This window comes from Ahaetulla prasina, chromosome 1 (assembly GCF_028640845.1).
Source record: "Ahaetulla prasina isolate Xishuangbanna chromosome 1, ASM2864084v1, whole genome shotgun sequence".
Lineage (NCBI taxonomy): Eukaryota > Metazoa > Chordata > Lepidosauria > Squamata > Colubridae > Ahaetulla > Ahaetulla prasina.
The window spans coordinates 78,279,214-78,303,352 of NC_080539.1; the positions used below are offsets into that span (position 1 = coordinate 78,279,214).

A 24,139-nucleotide genomic window follows, 5' to 3' on the forward strand; every position below is an offset into this window, starting at 1 on the left:
ATCAGCGGTTATGCAGGTTGCAAACAGATTTTGCCAGTTCAGAAGTGAAAGATCGTTGTTTATAAGGTCGTAATTGGCTTTCTTGAAGTTGTAGTTGGGAGTTCTGGTGTTATGACGATTTAAGTATGGACGATATTGAGACGAAAATCAATCATGCAGCGGTCACTGTTTGAAAAGGGTTCTTTAATTTGTAGTCCGTAAATTGAGTTTGGATTGTTGCAGAAGATGAGGTCAAGGCAGTTGTTGAGTCTTGTATTGTTAGTTACAAGTTGTTCAAGACCTAGGTTTGTAACAGCGTTGTATAGTGTAGTATGGATTGGGTCAGTTGAACATTCATTGGTTGTCCAGTTAATGAGAGGTAGATTTAAGTCACCAAGGAAGATAAGAGGGTATGGGCAAGAGGTAGTCCATGTTAGCATTGAGGTTAGCATATTTGCGTGGGTAATGTCATAGTCGGGGGCTCTGTAGCATAGTAAGAATCAAGAGTAGTGTCAAGGGATAGGTCGCATACTATGGTTTCAGGAAGAGAGAGTTTATGTGCTACTTGGATATTTTTAGATTCAGTGTCTTTTGTAAAGATAGCCACTCCACCACCTCTTCGGTTTTCCCGATCTGATCGATAGACTTGATATTCTTTGTTTGAGATAATGGAGTCAGGAAGGGATGAATTCAGCCATGTTTCACAAACAAAAATGATATCAAATGTGCCACTGTTTAATAAGAGGATAAATTCAGGTAATTTGTTGACTATGCTTCTTGCATTTATCAATTTGCATTTGAGATCTGATATGATTGGTGTTGAAGAGGTAAGGCGTGCATACCTAGTTTTGGGTGTTAGTAGGTTGGGGTTGTGGACAATAGATGGTTGTATAGATGGTTGGATGGTAGTTTTGGGTGTTTGGATGGATGGGTGTGTGGGTGGCGGGTGGGGTGGATTGTGGGGTGGCTGTGGGGATGGGTGGTGGGATGGCTGTTTGGAGGGCTGCTTGGATGGCTGCTTGGATGGCTGTGTGGATGGTTGGTTGGATGGTTGGTTGGATGGCTGGTTGGATTGTTGGTTGGATGGCTGTTGGTTGGATAGTTGGTAAGATGGTTGGTTGAATGGGAGGTAGGGGGATGGGTACTTGATTGAATACTGGGATGGCTGGTTGATTGTTATGGGTGATGGGGGGTTTGGAGGTGATTTTTTGATTGCAGGTTTTATTTTTTATGCAATCAGCATGGTAGTCGATGTATAGGTTGGATTCACCATTGTCTTGTCTTCTTTTAAGTTCTGTGCGAAGTTCACGAGCGTATCCTTTGTAGAAAGGATAGGTCAGGACGTGATCTAAGTTTACTGTAGGTAGGGTTGGATTTAGCAATTGAGTTTATAGTATTTATGAATTTGCGTTTACTGTCCTCATTAGTGCATATAACTCTACAAAATCTTGGTGCTGTTGTCCCATCGCTGTTTTTATATTCTGGTCCATCTCTGGAGACAGCAATTATTTCATTTGGGGAGATGGTTGATGAATTATAATTTCCAATGATGTTGTGAATCTTATTGATATCTGGTTCATTTGTGTTTTCAAGTCCAAATAATATTGCATTATTTATTTTTTGTCCTCTCTCCATTGCATCTCTGATTAGTTGATTAGTAGTTGTTTGTTGATTGGGTTGTGTTGTATTAATTTGATGTCTAGGTTGAGTTGTAAGTTGTATATTTTGTGGTGATAGATGAGTTTGGAAGAGATTTAGATCATTAGAGTTTTCATTTTTTAGTGTTGAAATTTGTTTTATCAAATCTGTGAAACTTTGTTCAATAACTGATAGAATTTTTTTCTAAGTTTTGTTCAATATTTTGAATTCTTTTTTCTAGGTTTTGTACAATATTTTGAATTCTTTTTTCTAGGTTTTGTTCAATAGCTTGTAATCTTTTATCTATGTTTTGTACAATAGTTGTTAATCTTGATTCTAAGATTTTATCAGCGTTTGATTTTCTGGCTGGCATAATGATGATCTTTCTTATTCCTTTGTTTTATTTATTTATTTATTTATTTATTTATTTATTTATTTATTATTATTTTATTTTAGTAATGATTAAGTGTCTGTCACTTAATCAATTATCTTGATTTTATATCTGTCTCTTTAACTTTAAATGGTAGTCAATTTGGCAGTTGCTATGGTAATGGGAGTCACTATGGTAACAGTGAGATTTGGCGGAAATTTAAAATGGTGAGATAGGGTGGTTGAAGAAGCTTCTTTACAGGTGGCTGTAATGGCGGAGATTCAAAAGTCAGTAGAGGCCGGGAGACTGGAGTCTCCTAGGAACTCACCAGTAATCCTGCAGCAGTCCTGCCGATTGGGGGATAGGTTGATTAGGGTTGTTGTAAATGTTGCTGGGCTTTTATCTCCTTGGTGGGAAATTTAAAGTTTGTAGCAATGAGGGAGGGCGATGATGGAGGGCGGTGATGGCAGCGGTGCGACTCACGGTAGCGGCAGCCGCAGCGGCAGTCCCCGGCCTGGTGGGGTGGCTTTTGTGGTTTCGGGTGTCTTCAGCCGCCTTTAATGCGGTAGCGGTGGTCTCGGGTCTGGCGGCGGCTCCGGCGGCACAAGTGGCAGCGGCAATCCCGGGGCTGGTGGCAGCTCTGGCGGCACTCACAGGGCTGGCGACGGCTCCGGCGGCGGCTCCGGCGGCACCAGTGGCAGCAGCAGTCTCGGGGCTGGCGGCGGCTCCGGTGGCGGCACAAGCGGCAGCGGCAGTCACAGGGCTGGCGGCGGCTCTGGCGGCACAAGCGGCAGCGGCAGCGGCAGTCACAGGGCTGGCGGCAGCTCTGGCGGCACAAGCGGCTGCGGCAGTCCAGGCTCCGGCGGTCTCCGACTCTTCGCCCACCGCCTGAGTCCTCAGCAGCCTGGAGGAACCTCGGCAGCCTCAATCCACGGCAGCCTGGAAAAACCTTCGGCTCTGGAGTATCGCCAGCAAAGAATCTTCGGGGAAACTGCTCTCCTAAGAGCTCAAAAGAGCCCTTTTACAGAGAGCATTTCTCCGGTGCAACCTTCCTGGTCGCCATCTTCCGGAAGTAACATTTTTACATTTTTAAAACCAAAAACATAACGAAAAAAGACAAAAACCGAAAAAAGGAAAGAAAAAAAGGAAAGAAGACATTCACATATTAAATTCAGTCTTTCTAAATAATCCCTTATTCTTGTATAACCATATTGAGCATTTTTATATATAATTTTGTTATATATACTTATATCCAGTGGTGGGATTCAAGTAATTTAACAACCAGTTCTCTGCCCTAATGATTTCTTCCAATGACCAGTTTGCCAAACTGCTCAGCAAGTTAACAACCGGTTTTCCCGAAGTGGTGCGAACTGGCTGAATCCTACCACTGCTTATATCCCGTATATTGACATAGTATTTTATCCTTACCAATATTCAATATTCTTAGTATAAAAATTTGATTAAATAAATAAAAATAAATAAATTACGTAGCTTCTTCTCCAGAAACACTGCACTACTAACCAGAGCATATAAAACATTTGCTAGACCAATTCTTGAATACAGCTCGCCTATCTGGAACCCATACCTCATTTCGGACATTAATACAATTGAGTGTGTCCAGAAATATTTTACAAGAAGAGTTCTCCACTCCTCTGATCAAACAAAATACCTTATGCCACCAGACTTGAAATCATAATGGGGACAGGAATAAATTGGATTTAGATTCTCTGGTGTTAAACCTATTGAGTACATGCCCATGTTTGTGTAGAAAAGGGTATTTTGTAAAATAAAAACAATAAACTAAGCATTGATAGCTAAATACATGCTGCTCTGAGCAGACATACTGTAGTTCAGGTGAGCGGTATCAGAATCAGCATTAGGTTCTGATACTCCAATATACTAGCCAGCTCAGATATCTGTGCTGAATAGTTTCCCTCATCACTGCCTGCTTTCTGAGGCAACATTGGGGGAGTTGAACTTCAGCCCTAAGGTCCAGCCTGAGGTGCAAATTAATAACAATACTAAATAACCACTAATGATTACCTGTCTTTAGAAGCGAGACCTTAGCTTGAGGGAACTAATTAGGTTAAATGGATGTTTTGTATTATCAGGAAGAGTCAATTCAAAAAGATTGGAAAACCTGGAGTACTACTGAGTTGCTTGAGAATAATAGAGAGCTAGACAACCTACTACAGAGCAACTCCTGAAGGGAGATCCTACATAGAAGTAAGCCTGTTTAACCCAGATTTTTTCTGATGGGCCAGCATGAGCAGGACTAAAATTATAATCTCATAATTCAAGAGGAGTTTCTTGTTCTCTTTTGGGTTGGCATAATTATTAATATCCGGTTCTAATCTATAAAATAGCTGATCAATATCCCCGTCTGCAACATTAGATTAAATAATAAAATAAATGAGTGACATCTTCCTCCCGTCAATATGGATAATCTTTTAATCTTTTCACTAACAGACAAGACAGTTGTCTGAAATCTGTTACACGCTAATCATATCTAGATAAAGCTTTAGTCATATATTCATTTTAAAGAGATTAGCGATGAGGCTCAGAGGCTCTCCACCTCTTGTTTATTGATCAAGGTTATGTCATATAAAAATGATAAAGCGACAAAAATACCCTAGATCCTCAGTAACCGGTTAGTGTTTTCTTCTTTCCATGGCCACATGCTTTGAAATTCTTAATTAACTTTTGCATTGTGGATGCAATATGAAATTCCAAATAGTTATTATTTATGTCCTAGTCATATAATAGCAATGTCACAGATAGCAGCCTATTAGTATTTAGAGCATGTAGTAACACTTTCATTAAAATGAAAATTGTTATCTTGCTATTTAACAATTAAAGGCTGGTGGAAAAGGTCAGGCAGCTTACTTAAGGACACATGCACATGTCAGACATATGCATCTCTCCCAATCTCTCTCTGTCTTCCGGGGAGAGAGGGAGGGACGGAGGGAGAGTCTATTACCTACACAGCTTCTTTTTTTCTTTTACAATTGAGGGATGAAGCTCTCCATTAGGAACTGATTCTGTCCATTATGTTACGAGCAAAAATTTGATTACAATATAATTCTTGGGTTGGAATTAGAATAATTGTGAAATTAAAGTTCTGACACTTAATCCAAATTACATCCATTTTATGTTTTGTATTTTTGAAGTTTGTACACAAAAGTGTCTCTCCTGTGCCGGTCTAATATTAATACAATTGGTGATTCTTGCATGTTCCAAGTCCTGAATGTAGAAAGGCATCTACTGGCTCAGCTTCTTCAGTGGCATTATTACTTGAGATCAGTTAATATATTAAAAGGAAAAAAATAAATGGACTAAACCACCATGTACTTAGTCAATTAACATGGGAAGTCATGTATGGAAGTTTCTGTACAAATAATGAGCGTTGATCTAGAGGGGAAACAAAGCATGATAGAATTACAGTGCTATTTAGAATGCAATACATTCATTTGGTTATGTAAATATTTTGGTAGAAGAATCAGGCTTGAGATATGACTCAATTACATGCCGGTTATAAGAATAGCGAGAAATACATAGCATTTTGCTGATTAAACTGATCAACTGCACAAGATAATTAAATTGTCTACCCAAATTGTTGTGTTGAAATGTGAATGTATGTTTAATATATAACTTCATTTACAAAGAATTGAACTATTTATAGTTCCTTGACTGACCACTTACTGTGAATCAGTTATGGAACAATAATAAGCTATGTGCAAATATTCTAAATATTAAAAGGCTCATTATAAAATAGGATGTGATTGTTGGAAGTGTTTGGTGGAGCAAATTGAAATAAAAATATTCTTAGGACATGTAAAACAATCCATTTAAAAATATTATGCTTGATAATTTGACATAAAATTTTCACGGTGATTGAAATGAATAGAGGAACGTAGTCACCAAAACCCACCAAAACTCTTTCTCTGAATGTTCCTTTTTCATTTAATATTACATTTCTTTTTATTTCCTGATGCATAAGGAAAATTGTATGAGCTGTACTCAGTATTCTCATTTTGGTCAAAGATTCTGTGAAAGATTAACCACTCTTCTCCCATTACTTCTGCCCAGTCCACCAGAATGAGAAGGCAGGGTATGTTGCGGGTCCCATCTAATAAGGATGCATACCTGGGGAAACCATGAAAAAAGGTCTTCTCGGTGGGGGGGCCTTCTCTACGAAGCATCATTCCCTGGAGGAATGATTGATTCTCACCTTGTTTTTCTGAAAGGCCCTAAAGACTTGGTTTTGTCAGGGAATCCCTGAGGATCTTAAATGAAGATGGGAATCTTGTTGCTGCCATGGGGTGGGCTTAATGGTTTTATGTCAAACCACCCGGAGTCACATGGGTATGAGTAGGGCAGCTACGTACGTTTGATAAATAAATAAATAAACAAACAAACAAATCCAAACACTGGGGAACTTTGATGTAAGGAATACCCAATCTACCCAAATTGCTAAGAAACATCTTTGTTTCTGGTTCAGAAATTCTTGCCATTAAATGCAAAGAAAAATATTGGAAGTACTCTTCAGTTAATTTCACCCCTTTGTAGTATTTTTGATGCAAATCAATTCGTTCCTTTAGCTCAGTTCCGTTCCTAGAGTGGTCTGTAATGCTACTTAAAAAGAAGAACCTCCATGAAATAAAAAGTACAGCAGAAATGAACAATTACAGTAAATGTGAAAGAGAGAGCTCCAAACTTTAAAAGCTTAATATTGCAATTTTATGCTCTCTGGGAGGGCTTTATGTCAGATTGCTACCCCAGAAATGGAGAAGAAGACAGAGGCTTTAAGGAGGAAATCCAAGCGTGGATGTTATCTCTCAGTCTCCAGGGAGCCTTCTTAGCTTTTAAGAGAACCATTGAGCTCAAGGTAACTCACTAGAGTCGTGCTTGGAAATAGTACAAAAAACACCTATTTTAAATACATGAGGACATCTGCTTTCCATCTCCCATTTCCCCAAATGAAATTGGAATGAAATTATACCTTTAATATTATGAAGGTACATCTTCAATAATCAGCTTCTTTGTAGCTAAAAATGGAAGGTGACTTTGAAATTTTCTTTATGCCGATGATTTATAGCTCTCTCATAGGGCGCTCAAGTTTCCTGACAAACTAAACTAAATATGAACAATTAAAAGTCAATGAAAGCAATTAAATAGTTAGTTATGTTGACTCTTTTTCTGGAAATGGAAAGACTGGAGGCTAAAGGCAACTCTTAATGGATTGCATTCTTTGTAGCATTGAAGCTTCCCTTAGCCTAAGGGCATATCAATAAGCCAAGTCCTTTTGGCTTACTCTAACAAAGACATAACCCTGCCAGCAAAAGTGCATATAATCAAGGCTATGGTTTTCCCTGTTGCGATGTATGGCTGTGAAAGTTGGACCATAAGGAAGGCTGAGTGCCAAAGAATTGAGGCCTTTGAACTATGGTGCTGGAGAAGACTCTGCAAGTCCCTTGGACTGCAAGACGAACAAATCGGTCAGTGCTAGAGGAGATCAACCCTGACTGCTCTTTAGAAGGCCAGATCCTGAAGATGAAACTCAAATACTTTGGCCACCTAGAAGGAAGGACTCACTGGAGAAGAGCCTAATGCTGGGAAAGACTGAGGGCAAAAGAAGAATGGGACGACAGAGAATGAGGTGGCTGGATGGAGTCACTGAAGCAGTAGGCGTGAGCTTAAATGGACTCCAGAGGATGGTAGAGGACAGGAAAGCCTGGATGAACATTGGGGTCGCGATGGGTCGGACACAACTTTGCTACTAACAACAACAAAGCCATATCAAAAGTAACAGAACTACTTCTATTTGCTCTTCTCTCTTCTTCAGTAGCTTACTGGATATCATCCGAGCTGGGGAACACATCTTTCAGTATCATATCAATTCTGTCCTGGTTGAGAATGTGCTTTTGGGATGGGTTGGATTTTTTGGGCGGGGGGGGGGGGATAATGAAAATATAGCCTATTTTCTTGTCCAATGGATTATATTTATTCTGATCCTTTACTTCTGACCTGCTTTTCATGGATAAACCTTCTGGTAATGTACAGTATTGACGGTATAGCTTCTAGCATCATTGGGATGTACAGTATAATACATACTCCTTCGTTATTAATACGTAGCAATCCATGAAGGGGATTCTAAATTCCATGTGCCTAAATGTAACCTCCAGGCAGTTAAAAGATGGACCATCTCTATTCTTTCCAGTATTTACTTTGCTAAATTATGATTTATAGAGGAGGAATGGAATATTTTTAGTAGCTGGCTGCCAAAAAGAAGAAATTGCCGTTTATGCCTGGCAGAATGAGAATATTTGGGGAAGGGAAAAAAGAGAAGAGAAGAGAAAGGCCTCACCTTGGGAAAGCAAAACAATCCTCTACCTGGCTGCCGGCATTTACACCTCAAAACATTCAGAACAAAAGGTATTCATGAATCATATTCACATCCTTGCTCAGCAAAACAACTCTTCTTTTTATACTTACAGTGCTAAAGGGATAAACAGATAAACCAAGAATTAAATTCAAGTATGCCTTTGTAGCCAAATGCCCCATGAACCTGCATCAACATTGCACAAGAACATGAACAAAAAATGCAGAATTCTTCACATGTTTAAGTCTGTACAAATAAAAGAGCCAAGACAAAGCCTGGAGGATGTCACAAAGCAGGAGAAACTGCTGATACCCATGAAAACAGGCTCAAGCTTTGAAAAGATCTTGATACACTTGAACATTGGGCCCTATCCAACAAAACGTTGTTCAGTGTTAAGCATTTTAAGGTTTTATACTTAAGCAATTAAAAACAGACGCACAAGTATAAGGTAGATGGAACCTGGCAGTAGTACTTGCAAGAAAGACCTGAGATCCTTGGTAGACCACGGATTAAGGATGAGCCAACAATGTGCTGCTGCTGGCAAAAAAGCCAGTGCGGTTTTGGACTGCATCAATAGAGGCATAATATCAAGATCATAGAAAGTGATAGTATTACTCTGTGCTGCACTGGTCAGACCACATCTGAATACTGTGTTCTGGTCACCACAATATAGAAAGGAAGTTGAGGAACTGGAAAGAGTGCAGAAAAACAAATATGGTAAGGGATTTAAAGGCTAAATTCTGTGTTGGGTGATTAAAAGAGTTTGTTGTGTTTAGCTTAAAGAAGAGTAAGCTAAGAGGTGACATGATAGCAATCTTCCAATACCTGAAGGGATATCACAGGGAAGACGCAATAGATTTATTCTCCCCAGCACCTGAGGGTAAGACAAGGAGCAATGGGTGGAATCTTTACAGTGGGAGATCCAAACTTGAGGGGTTTTCTGACTGCAAAAGCTATTAAGCAGTGGGACAGCCTTTCTTCTGAAGCTGTAGGGGCTCCATCACTAGAGGTCAAGATCAAGAAATAGTGGACAACCATTTGCCCATAATGATATGAGGATTCCTGTACCGGGCAGGCAGATGGACTGGAACAGGGGTCTCCAACCTTGGTCCCTTTAAGACTTGTGGACTTCAACTCCCAGAATTCCTCAGCCAGCTTTGCTGGCTGAGGGACTCTGGGAGTTGAAGTCCACAAGCCTTAAAGGAACCAAAGTTGGAGACCCCTGGACTAGAAGACCTCCCAGTTCCCTTCCAACCCTATCATTCTTTGAATGCACAGAATTCAGTAAATGCCACAACTCAGCCAATCTACCAGAGTTATTCTTTGTTTTCTCAAATGCACTCGGGGTCACGTTTTCCAAAAGAGTCACTATTCAAGCAGCCACCCAAGCTAAGCCATGCTGTCAACAGAGAACACTTTAGGAAACCAGATGAAATCACTGGTCAACACTAGCTACACACTTGAAACAATTTGTATTTGATCTGCTTTTCACTTCTCCAGTGTCTAAATATTACAACTTATCTTCCTTTAAATCCAAAGCTATCCATTCCTTAACAAAAAACAAAACAAAACTAGTCTATTATACTTTTTTAAAACACTATTACATTTTGTAGATACCATCTCTGCTATTTAGCAACACAATACTTTTAAGCTGCTGTATAGAAGACAGCTGCTTCATATATGGTATTATTGTTTTACTATAACATTACAAAGTGTAATGTGTAAAAGATATCTCTTTCCTATTAACTTTGACAGTGCACTCCTATAATATTTACTTAGACATAAGTCTTGTCGGGTTCAGTAGGGCATTGGGGTACAGGTTCAGACGTCTATATACACTGATGACGTTAACAAAAAGTTAAGTTGCTTTATGATTCAGGATTGCAAAAATTATACGTCTTTGAGAGATTTTATTAATACAAAAGATATAATCCTTCCCTTTTTTTCCCAAGGTCTGTCAACAGGTTTAAATACCAAATTTACTGTACATGACAGGATTAGATTCCTCCTTATTCAGTTCTTTGCTCTGTTACAGCTTGTTACTGAAAATTGCTCTCCTTCTTTCTCAGATTCATTTTGTAATTTTGATAATTCCTTAGGTACCGGTATATTTTTACTTGAAAGTACATTTATAAGGGGTTATACAATGACATATTTAAAATTTGGAATTGGTATCAGAGGTCAAGATGGGGATCTTTTTGGTCCCAGAGCTACATTGGGCTTGGTTTACTATTCCATGGAGAGGGAGGATGGGGAAATTAGAGTTAGAAGATAGAAAAAGAAAGTTAAAATTGCCACTTCAAGGTGCCCAGAGTTTTCGAAACACCCTTCAGGGGGTTTGCATATGCTGGTCTTCCAACTAGTAATTTGCTTTGAAACAGGGTCATGAAGAAGCAACTCTTTTGTCATCTTTCTTACAAAAAATTCAGTGCTGAAAAAAAGTACGGTTCTATATTTAGACAAGAAAAACCAAATGCACAGGTACAGTATAGGTGGTACCTTGCTCAATAGTAGTAATTATGAGAGGGATCTTAGAGTTCTAGTCAACAATCACCTAAATATGAGCTAGCAGTGTGCTGCAGCTATGAAAAAAGCCAAGACAGTCCTAGGCTGCATTAATAGAGGGATAGAATCAAGATCATGTAAAGTGTTAATACCACTTTATAATGCTTGGGTAAGACACACTTGGAATACTGCATCCAGTTTTGATCTCCACAATGTAAAAAAGATGTTGAGACTCTAGAACAGATATTGGACAACCATTTGTCTGAAATGGTATAGAGCTTCCTGCCTGAGCAGGAGGTTGGACTAGAAGACCTCCAAGGTCCCTTCCAACTCTGTCATTCTGTATTCTGTAATAAAAAGGTAAAGCTGATCTGGTCTTAAGTGGGTAACACTTAAGACTCGTGCAACTGTATATGTACCGTATCAAGAAGTAAATTCTATGCCTGCAATACTTTCATGTGGGAGAAAGCAAGGCAGTCATGCTAGCCAGAGACCATAGTTCTTCCCCACTGTAATATTAACCAGAGAAGTTCCATGTTTCATTCAACACTGTTCAGAACAGTTTGCTGTTATATTGTCTATTAATGTACTTAGGTTGTAGTCTCAGCACTCTGAATTTCAAGTAAGCCTGTCCAAACACAATGGAACGTATTTTTTAATAAACCCATGTTGAAAAAATACAATTGTAAGTATGTTTCCAGAAAAGAAATCCATGGAGCTAAAGGGAGACTTGTTCCTCAGCAACACTGCTTAAGGCAAAGCTTTAAATGTAATGTATTTTTATGCTGGCAATTTCCGCATTGTAGTTATCCATCTACTTTCCATCCTCCATTTTTGAGAACAGAAATAGAATACTGCTTGTTTCAGTATCTATTTTTTTTTAACTAGAATAGAACAATGGCCTCTCTGGAGCTTATGATGTATACTTGAACAAAAATGCCATATGTGGGGAATGGGGAATCTACTATTCAAGGAACTAATAATTCTGTTTTTCCCAACTACAAAGAAAATTTTGTATATTATTTCTGAGCTCATTGCTTTTCAAGGAAAATAAAGCATATATGTATGAATATGCAAGTGACACTGCAGGCTTTCACAACCAAACAGTTGGCAGAACTGACTCTTTTCATATATCAATGCAATGTTGTAAAATAAGTGTCCCCCAGTCCTCTTCACTCAGCTGTAAAAAAATTGCCATTTTGGCATATCAGCTACCTAAAAGAGGCTGTTGTAGGCTGTTAGGAAAAGTTTTTTTCACCTGCAGTTTACAATTGTTTCCATGCTTTATAACTTAGTTGTTTTTTTTCCTTACCTGAGGCATCTATTCAAATAGTTGATTAAAAACTGGGCAGCTTCTTCCCTAGCATATCTAGTTAAAGATACTACCAGTTGAAAAATTCTACTTATTCTGAGGCTGAAACAGCATTTTTCACCCCCTACCTCCTAATTTTTCTGTTTCTTCTTTGAATGCCTAAAGTTTTAGTTAGTCTTAACCTAGAATGTCATTTGTTGAATGAATTCATTCATATTTTACCCTTCCTAAATATAAACTGCTAAATGAAATAAACGTATTTAAAGCCGTTATTAATATCTGCAATAGGTCTCTGCAATTTCTAGTGCAGGATCATTTTATATTTGTAGCTAGAGTCGTATCACATGGCTCAATTTTCTAAAGCACATCTAGTGAAACCATTTACTTGTATAGAAGTCTTGTTCTATAAAAGATGAAATTATTCTTTCACTGACTGTCTCCTGTGGTTGCTTTATAGATATAGAATTGAAGTGACAGTGGTTCTTTGCTGTGCTCATGAATGAAACCATCCGCTTAATGCTAACCCTGTTGCTTCAATTGCATGCTGCATTATGGAAGGGTTGAAGTATATGGATTTTTCTTGAAAAATAAGAACAGGATAAAATTTTAGCAGCAAAATAAATTGTTAGCAGGAGCTTCCGGGTAGTCAGAAAAGGATATTTTCAAGTATTTTTAATCATCAATGGTATATTCAATCATTTAGATTTTTATAGCAAAACTGATCGTCTACATCATGGATTTGCTATCTTTTTCCAGATAAGACTGCAGCTGACCTTTCAGAGGCATACTAAGGGCTACTCTGCAAGTATTCAAAGTCCATGGTGTTGACCTTCATTTATTTTAAATTAATTAAATATGGCTGATGCACTTATTCTCTCTAATACCCTAATATGAACTTGTATGACCTTGAAAAAGTTGAGCAGGAACTAAAACCCTTCCTCATTTTGTTTATCTCTTGTGAAATTGTGTAAATTGATTCACCATACTTTTTGGCCAAGAGATGGAGCTATACAAACTATTCTAACTTTTTCATTTTGATCTTTCGATTACCAGAAAAGCAGTATGAACTTGGACAGCCCTGTGTCTCACACACTAAGGTTAGAGAAGAATGCTAGGTGAGACACCTCTATTCTAAAGGTGGTGGCAACAGAAACTATCAAGGCATTACCCTAAGCCAGAAGGTAGGGCTAGAGCATAAATCTTAAGGGTGCTTCTGGGAGAAGAGTCTTGAAATCTCTAGCCTTTCACTATGCCTATCTCAGCAAATTCACTATAAATGAGGGGCTATGCTAGTCTCTTGTAATAAACCACTCAGTCCTGGAGGAGATCAGCCCTGACTGCTCTTTAGAAGCCAAGATCCTGAAGATGAAACTCAAATACTTTGGCTACCTAATGAGAAAGAAGGACTCACTGGAGAAGGACAAAAGAAGAACGGGAGAACAGAGAATGAGGTGACTGGATGAAGTCACTAAAGCAGTAGGTGTGAGTTTAAATGGACTCCAGAGGATGGTAGAGGACAGGAAGGCCTGGAGGAACATTGTCCATGGGGTCGCAATGGGTCAGACATGACTTCACAATTAATAACAAAAATAAGAACAACAAATGCTATAACTGATTAATATTACAGAGAAGCTCAGATATGGAGAAATGTTACTATATTTAATTTTTCTTGACAATCTTACCAGTTATATTTTAGAGGGTTTTTTTTTCTGAATAAGGTAAGCCATTTAGGAAAAACCTACTGGGACTACCAGGGAGAAAAGGCTATCTCAGGTATATGAAGTAGGAAGTAAATTGTGGTGAAGTGTTTAATTTTGGGCTAGGACTGAGAACACTCAGGGTCAAGTCCATTCTTAGTCACGGATACTCATTGGTTGACATTTGTATCAGGTCACTTTCTCTCAGTCCAATCTATTTTAAGGGTTGTTGTGGGAATAAAATGTAAGTGATCCTTGCAGAAGCCAACTTAAACTCCCAGAAGAAAGGCAATATATAAATCTAACAAACAAATCAATAACCTTGTTGTTAGTGGTGTCTGGTAAAGCACCCTAATTTGCCCCGAGCCTTCAAGTTATAGACAAGGGGTGAAATCTGCATTGATCTCTGTGCTTGATGTCTTTTGACTATTCCACAAGGCCTTCTCTAGCAAAAGAAAAATTATGGTGCCTAAATCAACCATGTACATAGAGAAATTAGAAATACTGCCTAAAGCACTAAAGAAGAATGTATGCACAGAATATGTGGTAGAAAGTCTTCTTCCTCATTGATAAGAATATGAACATCAGGTATTATTGTATGTTTCACAACTGAAAAGGTAACCTACCTTGCCACTCATATGTTCTAAAAAGATAATTTCTTTTAGTCCGGTATTAAGGATGAAAAAATTGTTTGGCATCCTTGGCATAAGCTATCATTTTCTCTTCATTTTTGATGGGACACAGTTTGCTTGAGGTTTTTTGCTTCTGCCTAAGGAAACAGGAGCTATATTTCTTCTTAACCCCACCCCTCCTCCAAGTTGTATGAAAAGCTTTCTTGTTCTGCTACTTTTCTAGTGGCCTAACAATAATATTGCTTTAAAATATTATTTTAAAGAGATACAGTGGAAGGAAGCAAACTTCTCTACCTGTTTCCCAGTCACAAGGAGTTGATGCAGTATTCATAATCTCCTCCACCCAATTATTTGGTTGGGAAGACGATGTGGCAGGGCATAGGAAATACAGAGAAGTGGACAGTAGATGTAGCTACATCATCTATACAGCTTCTGTGAAAAACGTACAGAGTCAATTGAATTATCAGAAATAATTAATTAAAATTCTTGATACTGGTGGCTACCAGATTTAGATGAAAGCAAAAAAAATCAGAGAGAGAGAGGGAGGGAAAGAAAGAAAAAGAAAGAAAGAATTTCTTTGTTGCTATTTAGTGCCCATCTAAATTTTACAGCCCAACTATGGTAACTCCATTGTCCTCAGACTGTACACTGTAAATAAGCTGATGACAGAATCACTTTGTAGGGTATGTCCCAGTAGTGGTTTTCACTTACCTTTGCTACTGGTTTGGAACTGTGAGCTCGTGCGCGGCGCTTCTGCACATGTGCAGAACCTTCTGCGCATGCACAGAGCATCCATGATAATGTTTGGGCAGGTGGGTGGAGCCTCCCATCGTTACCAGTTCAGCCAAACCGGGGCGAACCAGTAGAAATCCACCACTGATATGTCCACTTTAGACCCTAGTTCCCTTTGTTGGTTGATCATGCACCATGTAGTGCATGACTGGCTTTCTAGTCTTTCAATTACAGTACATTTCCTACATGTCTTCTCAAAATTAAAAATTAAAACAGGCACATTAAATCAAAACCTATGTAATTAATCCTGTGCCCTTTGAAGGCGACACAGTTAGATCACGGCCAAACTTGACTCATCCCTGTTATATGCAAAATTTAATGTGTCTGAATCTGTACGATGAACATAACTGACATAGGTACTTCAACATGAACTTTATTGTTCTATTGCTGACCTTTGTGTGCTTTCTGTACAAAATTATTTCCAGGTGAACATATTGCGATCAGATTGTTTATGTTTTGGCAATTCCATTTGCAAATTTTAAAAGGAACACTACTTTCTTTGTAATTCCTTATGTATAATATAATTGAAGCCTGAGAACCCATTTAATGCAATAAGCTGTTGAGATAGTATAAGAGTCACCTATTTTCTTTCCATTTGGACCTCTATAGTAGGCAGCACTAAAGCTACACATGGAATTAATATGAGCTCCGGGTGTATATTTCCTCCTTTTTGGAATGCACAATAATTAACTTCACTGTGTGGAAAATGCAGATTAAAACCTCTTAACTTTTTTGCTCTTGGGATGATAATTGATATGAAAATTGGTTTGCCATCCCTAAGCTCCTTTGTTTAAATTATGGTACTGGCAGAGAAGATGTTTTTTTAGAATTTTATCTGCTGTAAACCTCACATGATCGTTATTCATGGATTATTATTTTCTGCTGACAAGCAGAGCAAGTTAAAAATCCCTGCTAAAGCAGACAAAGCTGAGCTTTGTCAAAGAACTTTCTCCTTTGGTTTTAGCGAGGGTTTTGCTGCTCTTGATAGTGACTAATGGTGTTTCAGAGATGCTACGTACAATATAGAACAATACATTAGTATACATTAGTAGGGGTGCATTGTCTTTAGTGTATCCATGATATTTTAATACCTGAAGTATCATCCTTGTCTTTCTTTAAGTCTCTCATAGCTTCTCTACTCTCATAGCTTAATCTACTCATGCAGATTATCTCAGTGTATTCTGCCAATTCTTCAGTCCCATGACTGCTCATTTTTCCTTGAGCACTCCTATTCATCTAAAACTCTTCTCAAAACCCTGCTTCTTCCATGCCAACATTGGAAAACATTAGAAAGATGAATTATGTTATTATTCCTTTTCTCAGCTTCATCCCATTTTACCACATTCTTTTCTGTTTCCTTTACTTCGTCTTTGTTTCCCTTTTTTTAACCTCCCAAAATGTAGTTTATAAGCTCTTCTAAATGTGGATTTTGTATTTTTTGGCTCATTTATTGACCCCTTCCTTATTATGTAAACATATAATACAAATATATGACATCCAACTGTTGGTTTTGTTATTAATGTTGCATGTAAATTATTTTTAGAATTAGATATTAGTTTCCTTCTTTTAACCAGATGCTTGCTTGCTTGCTTTTATTTCTGTTAAAGCAGGATGCTGACATGTTAGCAGGTGATGAGCAAGCTTGGAAAGAAGCCAAAGAAGTTATAAATACAGTCGGTGCACCAAAGTCACGTGAAGGTATCCTTGATCCATAGTACGCACATTTCCATTCATATCAGGACATTATAACAATCAACTTGTTTTCTTGTCTTTGTTAAATTCATACTCATCCTGTCTATAATATGTATTTTGTATTTTTCAAATAAAACTATATTTAAAGGAAAAGAAGCAGAAGGTAAATCAAATCAAAATGTGGGCTGGGTTATAGAAAACTCTTTTGTCCTTATTTTTTTTCCTCAGCCTTTGTATCTTTAAGTTTCAGACCAATAGCAATAGCACTTATTTATTTATTTATTTATTTATTTATTTATTTATTTATTTATTTATTTATTTATTAAACTTTTATACCGCCCTTCTCCCGAAGGACTCAGGGCGGTGTACAGCCAAGATAAAAACAATAAATATACAGTTAAAAATCAATTTAAAATACCTATTCAATAGTGGCCGAATTAAAACCGTCAAATTGACCAACCTAAAATACCCCATATAAAATTACAGGAAATATAAAAAATTTAAAATTTTAAAATTTTAAAATTTAAAAAATCTAAAAATCAGTCCAGTCCCGCTTGGATGAATAAATAAGTTTTTAATTCCCGACGAAAGGTCCGAAGGTCAGATATTTGACGCAAACCGGGGGGAAGGTCGTTCCAGAGAGTAGGAGCTCCAACAGAGAAGGCCCTTCCCCTGGGGGCCGCCAGCCGGCATTGCTTGGCGGACAGCACCCTGAGAAGACCCTCTCTGTGAGAGCGTACGGGTCGATGGGAGGCATAAGGTAACAGCAGGCGGTCCCGTAAGTACCCGGGCCCTAAGCCATGGAGCGCTTTAAAGGTGGTAACCAGAACCTTGAAGCGCACCCGAAAGACCACAGGTAGCCAGTGCAGACTGCGCAGGAGTGGTGTTACCCGGGAGCAACGTGGTGCTCCCTCAATCACCCGCGCAGCTGCATTCTGGACTAGCTGAAGTCTCCGGGTGCACCTCAGGGGTAGCCCCATGTAGAGAGCATTGCAATAATCCAGGCGGGAAGTGACGAGAGCATGAGTGACCGTGCATAAGGCATCCCGGTCCAGAAAGGGGCGCAACTGGCGCACCAGGCGGACCTGGTAAAAAGCTCTCCTGGAGATGGCCGCCACATGGTCTTCAAACGACAGCCGTTCATCCAGGAGAACGCCCAAGTTGCGCACCCTTTCCGTTGGGGCCAGTGACTCGCCCCCAACAGTCAGCCGCGGTTGCAGCTGACTGTACCGGGATGCCGGCATCCACAGCCACTCCGTCTTGGATGGATTGAGTCTGAGTCTGTTTCTCCCCATCCAGACCCGTACGGCCTCCAAACAACGGGACAGCACTTCAACAGCTTCGCTGGGGTGGCCTGGGGTGGAGAAGTACAGCTGAGTATCATCAGCGTACAGATGATAACTCACCCCAAAGCCACTGATGACCTCGCCCAACGGCTTCATATAGATGTTGAACAGGAGAGGCGAGAGGATCGACCCCTGCGGCACCCCACAGGTGAGGTGCCTCGCGGTCGATCTCTGCCCTCCTGTCAACACCGTCTGTGACCGGTCAGAGAGGTAGGAGGAGAACCACCGATAAACGGTGCCTCCCACTCCCAACCCCTCCAACCAGCGCAGCAAGATACCATGGTCGATGGTATCAAAAGCCGATGAGAGATCTAACAGGACCAAGGCAGAGGAGCAACCCCTGTCCCTGGCCCTCCAGAGGTCATCCACCAACGCGACCAAAGCTGTCTCCGTGCTGTGCCTGGGTCGGAAGCCGGACTGGAACGGGTCTAGATAGACAGCTTCCTCCAGGTACTGAGAAAACTGCCACACCACCACACTCTCTACAACCTTCGCGATAAAGCGAAGGTTGGAGACTGGACGGTAATTACCCAAAATAGCTGGGTCCAGGGAAGGCTTCTTGAGGAGGGGTCTCACCACCGCCTCTTTCAAGGCGGCGGGGAAGATCCCCTCCATCAAAGAAGCATTTATAATCCCCTGGAACCAGCCTCGTGTCACCTCCTGTGTGGCCAGCACCAGCCAGGAGGGGCACGGGTCCAGTAAACATGTAGTGGCATGCAGCCTCCCCAGCAGCCTGTCCACGTCCTCGGGAGTCACAGAATCGAACTCATCCCAAACGGTATCAACAAGACGCGCCTCAGTCATCTCATCCGGATCATCGCAATCTTGGTCCAAGCTATCCCGGAGCTGAGCGATTTTATCGTATAGATAACCGTTAAACTCCTCGGCACGTCCCTGTAAGGGGTCATCCCGCTCCCCCTGGTGAAGGAGGGAACGGGTTACCCGAAACAGGGCGGCCGTCTTATTTACCCTTTGTTGAACTTTACAGCATTCTCTAAGACAGTGATGGCGAATCTTTGACGTGCCCACATGCCGGCCTGCGTGCCAGAAGTGGCACGTGAAAACATCCCGTGAGGTATGCGTGGCCCTGCTGGGCTTCGCACACGCGGGAGCGCCAATACCCAGAAGAGTGACGGTCCATCGCGCATGCACGAGCCGGGAGTGCCAATACCCGGAAGAGCAACGGTCCATCGCGCATGCAGGAGCCAGCACCTGAACACCCGGATACTGGCATCGAAGCACGCCCAACGAACATCTGGCCATCGCACATGCGCGCAACGTCAACCTGGAAGGCCGGGTGCCGGCCTGCGCATGTGTGACAGAATGCCACTCTTCCAGGTCCCGCTGCTCCCGTGCACGCGACGGCCAGCTGACCAGCACGTGTGTGATCACAGGAATGCAGTATAGGAGTCAGCGAGGCCACACATTCTTTACTGGATGGTTTCGTGTGCTGCTTCCGGCACACGTGCCATAGGTTCGCTGACATTGCTCTAAGTGATTTACACAATCAGCATATTGCCTCCAACAATCTGGTCCCCATTTTACCAATCTCGGAAGGATGGAAGGCTGAGTCAAGCCGGAACCAGTCAGCATCAAACTCCTGGCTGTGGGCAGAGTTAGTCTGCAATAGTGAATGCAGAGTTAGTCTGCATTCTAAGCACTGTGCTATCATGGCTCTTGGCAGCAGAAACTTTGCTTTAGCCTTGCAGAGCAAGATGACAGACACTTTAAATATTTAAGTATTAATATAGTTTGAGGAGCCAAAAGAACACAAACACACACACATCCCTATATATTTAATAAAGTTAATCTTTTGGCTATCTAAGTTGCAATCCAATACTAACTTATTGAGATTCACTACTAAGTAGTAAACCACATTTCATTCCATTTTCAGTATAAAATGTCTGACATCTACACTATTTCGCCTTTAATAACTGAGAGATTTTTTTCTAGCTTTTCATCACTTCTCTCCAGTCCCATCAAATGATGTTCTCTGTTTTTCTTTAGACCAGTTTCTCTCAAAAAATCTTATGGTTTAGGATTAAGTTATGTCTGCAGAACTACTTTTTTCCTATTACTTCTGCTTGTCCCACAAGATCTGTCAGCGTGGGCATGCCGTTATATTAAACCAGGCCATCTAGTGGGAACCTTGAAAGCATGTTGTCTCTGTTGCATGTTGTCTCTATCCTATGGAATAGCTACCATTCCTGCCCCTGAGACTCAGATGACAGCAATCAGCTGGCCATAAATAAGGTACTAAAGAACTGGCTTTCCCCATTTAGCATTAATCCAAGTCATGGAGCAGGTCCATCTTGATGTGATGATTAAATGTTTTGGGAATACTCTATTTGCAATGTATTGTGCGACCCAGAGTCACATGTCTATTGGGCACTCATATAAATATACATAATCAGTTGATAAATTCAGATTGTTCCTTGACTGGTATTAACTATGTGAAATTGGGAATATCAATGTCAACTAAGTATCTTACGAACGTGGATTTAATCATAGCAAAAACTCATAAAGAGTTCATATTAAAATGAAGATCTTTTGTCTTTTATGCTACAGCCCAAAGAAAACTGTCAAATATGTTTAATAATGCTGAGCACCGTATTGAGTCCCTTTTTCCTTTCCACATGTGGTGCGGTCCCCATTCCCCTCCCATCCCCCGATCGTGTAATTTTCATCCAGGAAGAATTCCTTTTGCCAAAATTGTTACATTGAAAAAATATTTCTTTTAATTTACAAGATGAGTTTTAAACTAGAAAAAGATTAAGGGAAATATGTTGTTTATTTTAAGAAAATAATGCTTAAAAGAAAATTAACTATAGCAAAGTTAGTTGTGGTTTCATATGATCACCATTCATGTAGTTTGCTTTCATGCTTTGTTGGTTTAAAAAAATGAAGCTTTCTATGGAAGAGGATTTTGTAGAATAAAAAACTGCAGTGTTTTAACTTAATGTTTTGCCTTTTGATTGATGCTTCTGTCATGGGTTAATCCTTAACACAAATAAATGTCAGAGTGGGAGCAAGTTCTGTTGTCCTGCCAGACGTTACTGAAGAACAACACCTCTCGTCTCCCAGACACCAACATCTATCAGCTAAAATTACTTGACCTTGCCATGGATGCCTGCATAAACCTGGGCCTTTGGGAAGAAGCTCTGCATTATGGTAACCGAACTTTGGAGCCCTACAGGTGAGAGCTAGCGTTACTGTGATTTATTGCAAGGGACTGTTTCCACCCAGGATGGTGAGACACGGTGTATATTTTCTGGGTTGGGTTGATACAAGAAGGTGATAGTTTTTCCCATAGCATCTGCAAGAAACTACTTTGCAGATATAATAAGGCAATTTGTACAGATACCTTTTTCATTCTGAAAACAGAGAATAAATTATTTTACAGGCATCGGGCAAAAGAAACTCTTTTATATTTATTGACAATTATGTTATATAGAATAAGAAAACCAATTTCTTTTCACCACCACCCCGAGGCCCCCCAAGTTCCTTGATCATCACAGTATTGTAGGTTTTTTGCTCTGTAGGTTATTTTTCCTTATCCATTCAGCTCTTCAGCTACTTGTATCGATTTATATGCAAATGTACACCAGTCTTAAGGAATTGCCATTTTCTCTGGCCCTTTATATACACATAGGGTAGGAATTACCACTCTAATAAAGAGAGGAAACAATGAAGTTATTTGCAAGTAGTCTTCACTTACTCATCGTTCTTTGATGTAAGATTAGCTGATCAAGAAGTGATGGTGTCCTCTTTCTCATTGGCACATCCAACTGTCCAACTGGACTATATATTTTCTGGACAAAAAATGATTGAACAATAGACTCACCATTTCAACTTTTCCTGAGGCTAAAATCCACCATACTTGAAATGGGAAGATTGGTTATTCTTTTTATGACATACATTTCCTTGCAAAGTTTTAGAATGTTTTGCATTAGGTCCCTAATTTTACTTTTCAAAACCTCCCAGGTACCTGTTAAGAGAATAGCATCGTATCTTTGGTGACTCCTTTTCTTCCTTTTGGTGTCCATGTTTTTAACTTGTCACTAATTAATTTTGATTCTCAGAGTTTGAACAAAAAAGAGCTTCTTCCTTTGAAACAGAGAGTAGTTATAGATGTTATAGCTGCAAGGGAGGAAGAGCAGAGTGATCAAAGAAAATCTCTAACTTTGTATTCTTTCTCTCCATGTTTCTTTGGGTCACAGAAATACAGTTTTTTAAAAAGAAAATAACTCAGTAATAGTATCTTCAAATATTAGTGGCATTATATCTCCTCACAATACACAATGAAAACAGGCACGTCTTACCATTCAGTGGAACTTGGTTGTAATAAAGGAGCATTTTACAGAGTGAATTTTAATTGCTATTCCGTTTCCATTGATCTTAGTCACGTGCTTTCATTTTTTATTACAGACCCATATTTTATTGAATATTCAAGTTCTAGAAAATTGCATTAAATGTATGAATGTACTGTATTATTTGGATCCTTTAAATTTAATTTCAGGTACTTATTACTTATGAAGGACAATGATATAAAAATCTCAATCCTCTAGAGTCTAGACCAGGTGTGTCAAACTGGTGGCCTACGGGGCAGATGCGTCACACATACCGTTACCCTCAAAATAAGACATCCCCGGATAATAAACCCAGTCGGGCTTTTGAGCGCATGGCAATAAGGCCAAGTGCTTATTTCAGGGTTCAAAAAATATAAGACAGGGTCTTATTTTCAGGGAAACACGGTAGACCACCCCAGCTCCGCAAATGGGAAAAACGTTGTGAAACGTCATGTGACGGCAACGTGATGCAGCGAGTCTGACACCTGTGGTCTAGATAGATGAAGATTGCCCTCTTTAAGATACTAATTTAATCAAACAATGGGTCAATGGCAAAACTGCCCCTTAGGCACTTAATAATTAAAAATGAAACAGTCTGATTTGTCAACAAAACTGCATTGTGCAATTAAACAAATTGTTAGTAATTTCTGAATTTCAAAATATTGGCCTTCATAATCATTTTATTGAACAATACTTTATTATTTAAACATCCATAAAAAGTATGCCTCATATTTTCATTGTTTTCATTGTTGTTTTAAGCAAACCATGCTTTTCTACAAAATTGGTGAAAATAATGTTAGTGCTAGGCAGAATCCTCTCAAGCTTAATGTTCTATTTCTGTGGCCAATAATTAGGACCCCGTGAGGACCCAAAGCAGTAGATGAATGCTCCCAATTGGAAAAGCATTGTCTCTAGACATCCTGACAAGAGTTATCGATAGGCTTTCCCCCCACAATTTTCTCTAATCTCTCTAATCAAAAATGATCTTTCTATTTTAATTACTTGCTATACCTTTTCAGCTATGCTTCTATAACATTCTATAAAAAATTGGTCAGAAATACCATATAGGTACAAAAGAGTTGCAGCAGAAAGCAATTATAAGTTTATCAAATCATTTCTCCATTTTTTTCTTGTGTGTCATACTTATTATAGCCAAGGTGTTGCTCTTTGTCCTGTTGTTGTTCCCCCAGAGTAGAGATACATATAACTGTATCTTCTTCATCGAAGGTTGCTGGCTTGCAAATGCTCTTGACTTCTCTTCTGCCTTCAACTGGGTGTTGTAGTCTTTCCATGTGCAAAAGCATTTTCTGAGGAGAGACATTTTCAGTTTGAGGTCTTGTTACTTGAAGGTGTGTTTTTTTTTAACCTTCAAGGCTTCACTACAAGCTTTGACGCTCCTGACAAAAACTCTTCTGTTTCTCATTACAAGAAGTTGCGCCTGAAGC

The 24,139-nt window shown here is 39.6% G+C and overlaps 1 protein-coding gene across 2 annotated transcripts in view; it reads left to right on the forward strand.

Moving 5' to 3' along the window:
• Positions 1–24,139, forward strand: part of SMYD3 (SET and MYND domain containing 3) — a 352,490-nt gene that overhangs the window by 294,476 nt on the left and 33,875 nt on the right. The window contains exons 9-10 of one of the 2 annotated variants that reach the window (XM_058165279.1): positions 16,915–17,005; positions 21,367–21,541. In XM_058165279.1, the coding sequence (XP_058021262.1) occupies positions 16,915–17,005; positions 21,367–21,541 (266 nt within the window). The remainder of the gene's footprint in view (positions 1–16,914; positions 17,006–21,366; positions 21,542–24,139) is intronic. The other variant, XM_058165289.1, reaches the window with a different exon arrangement.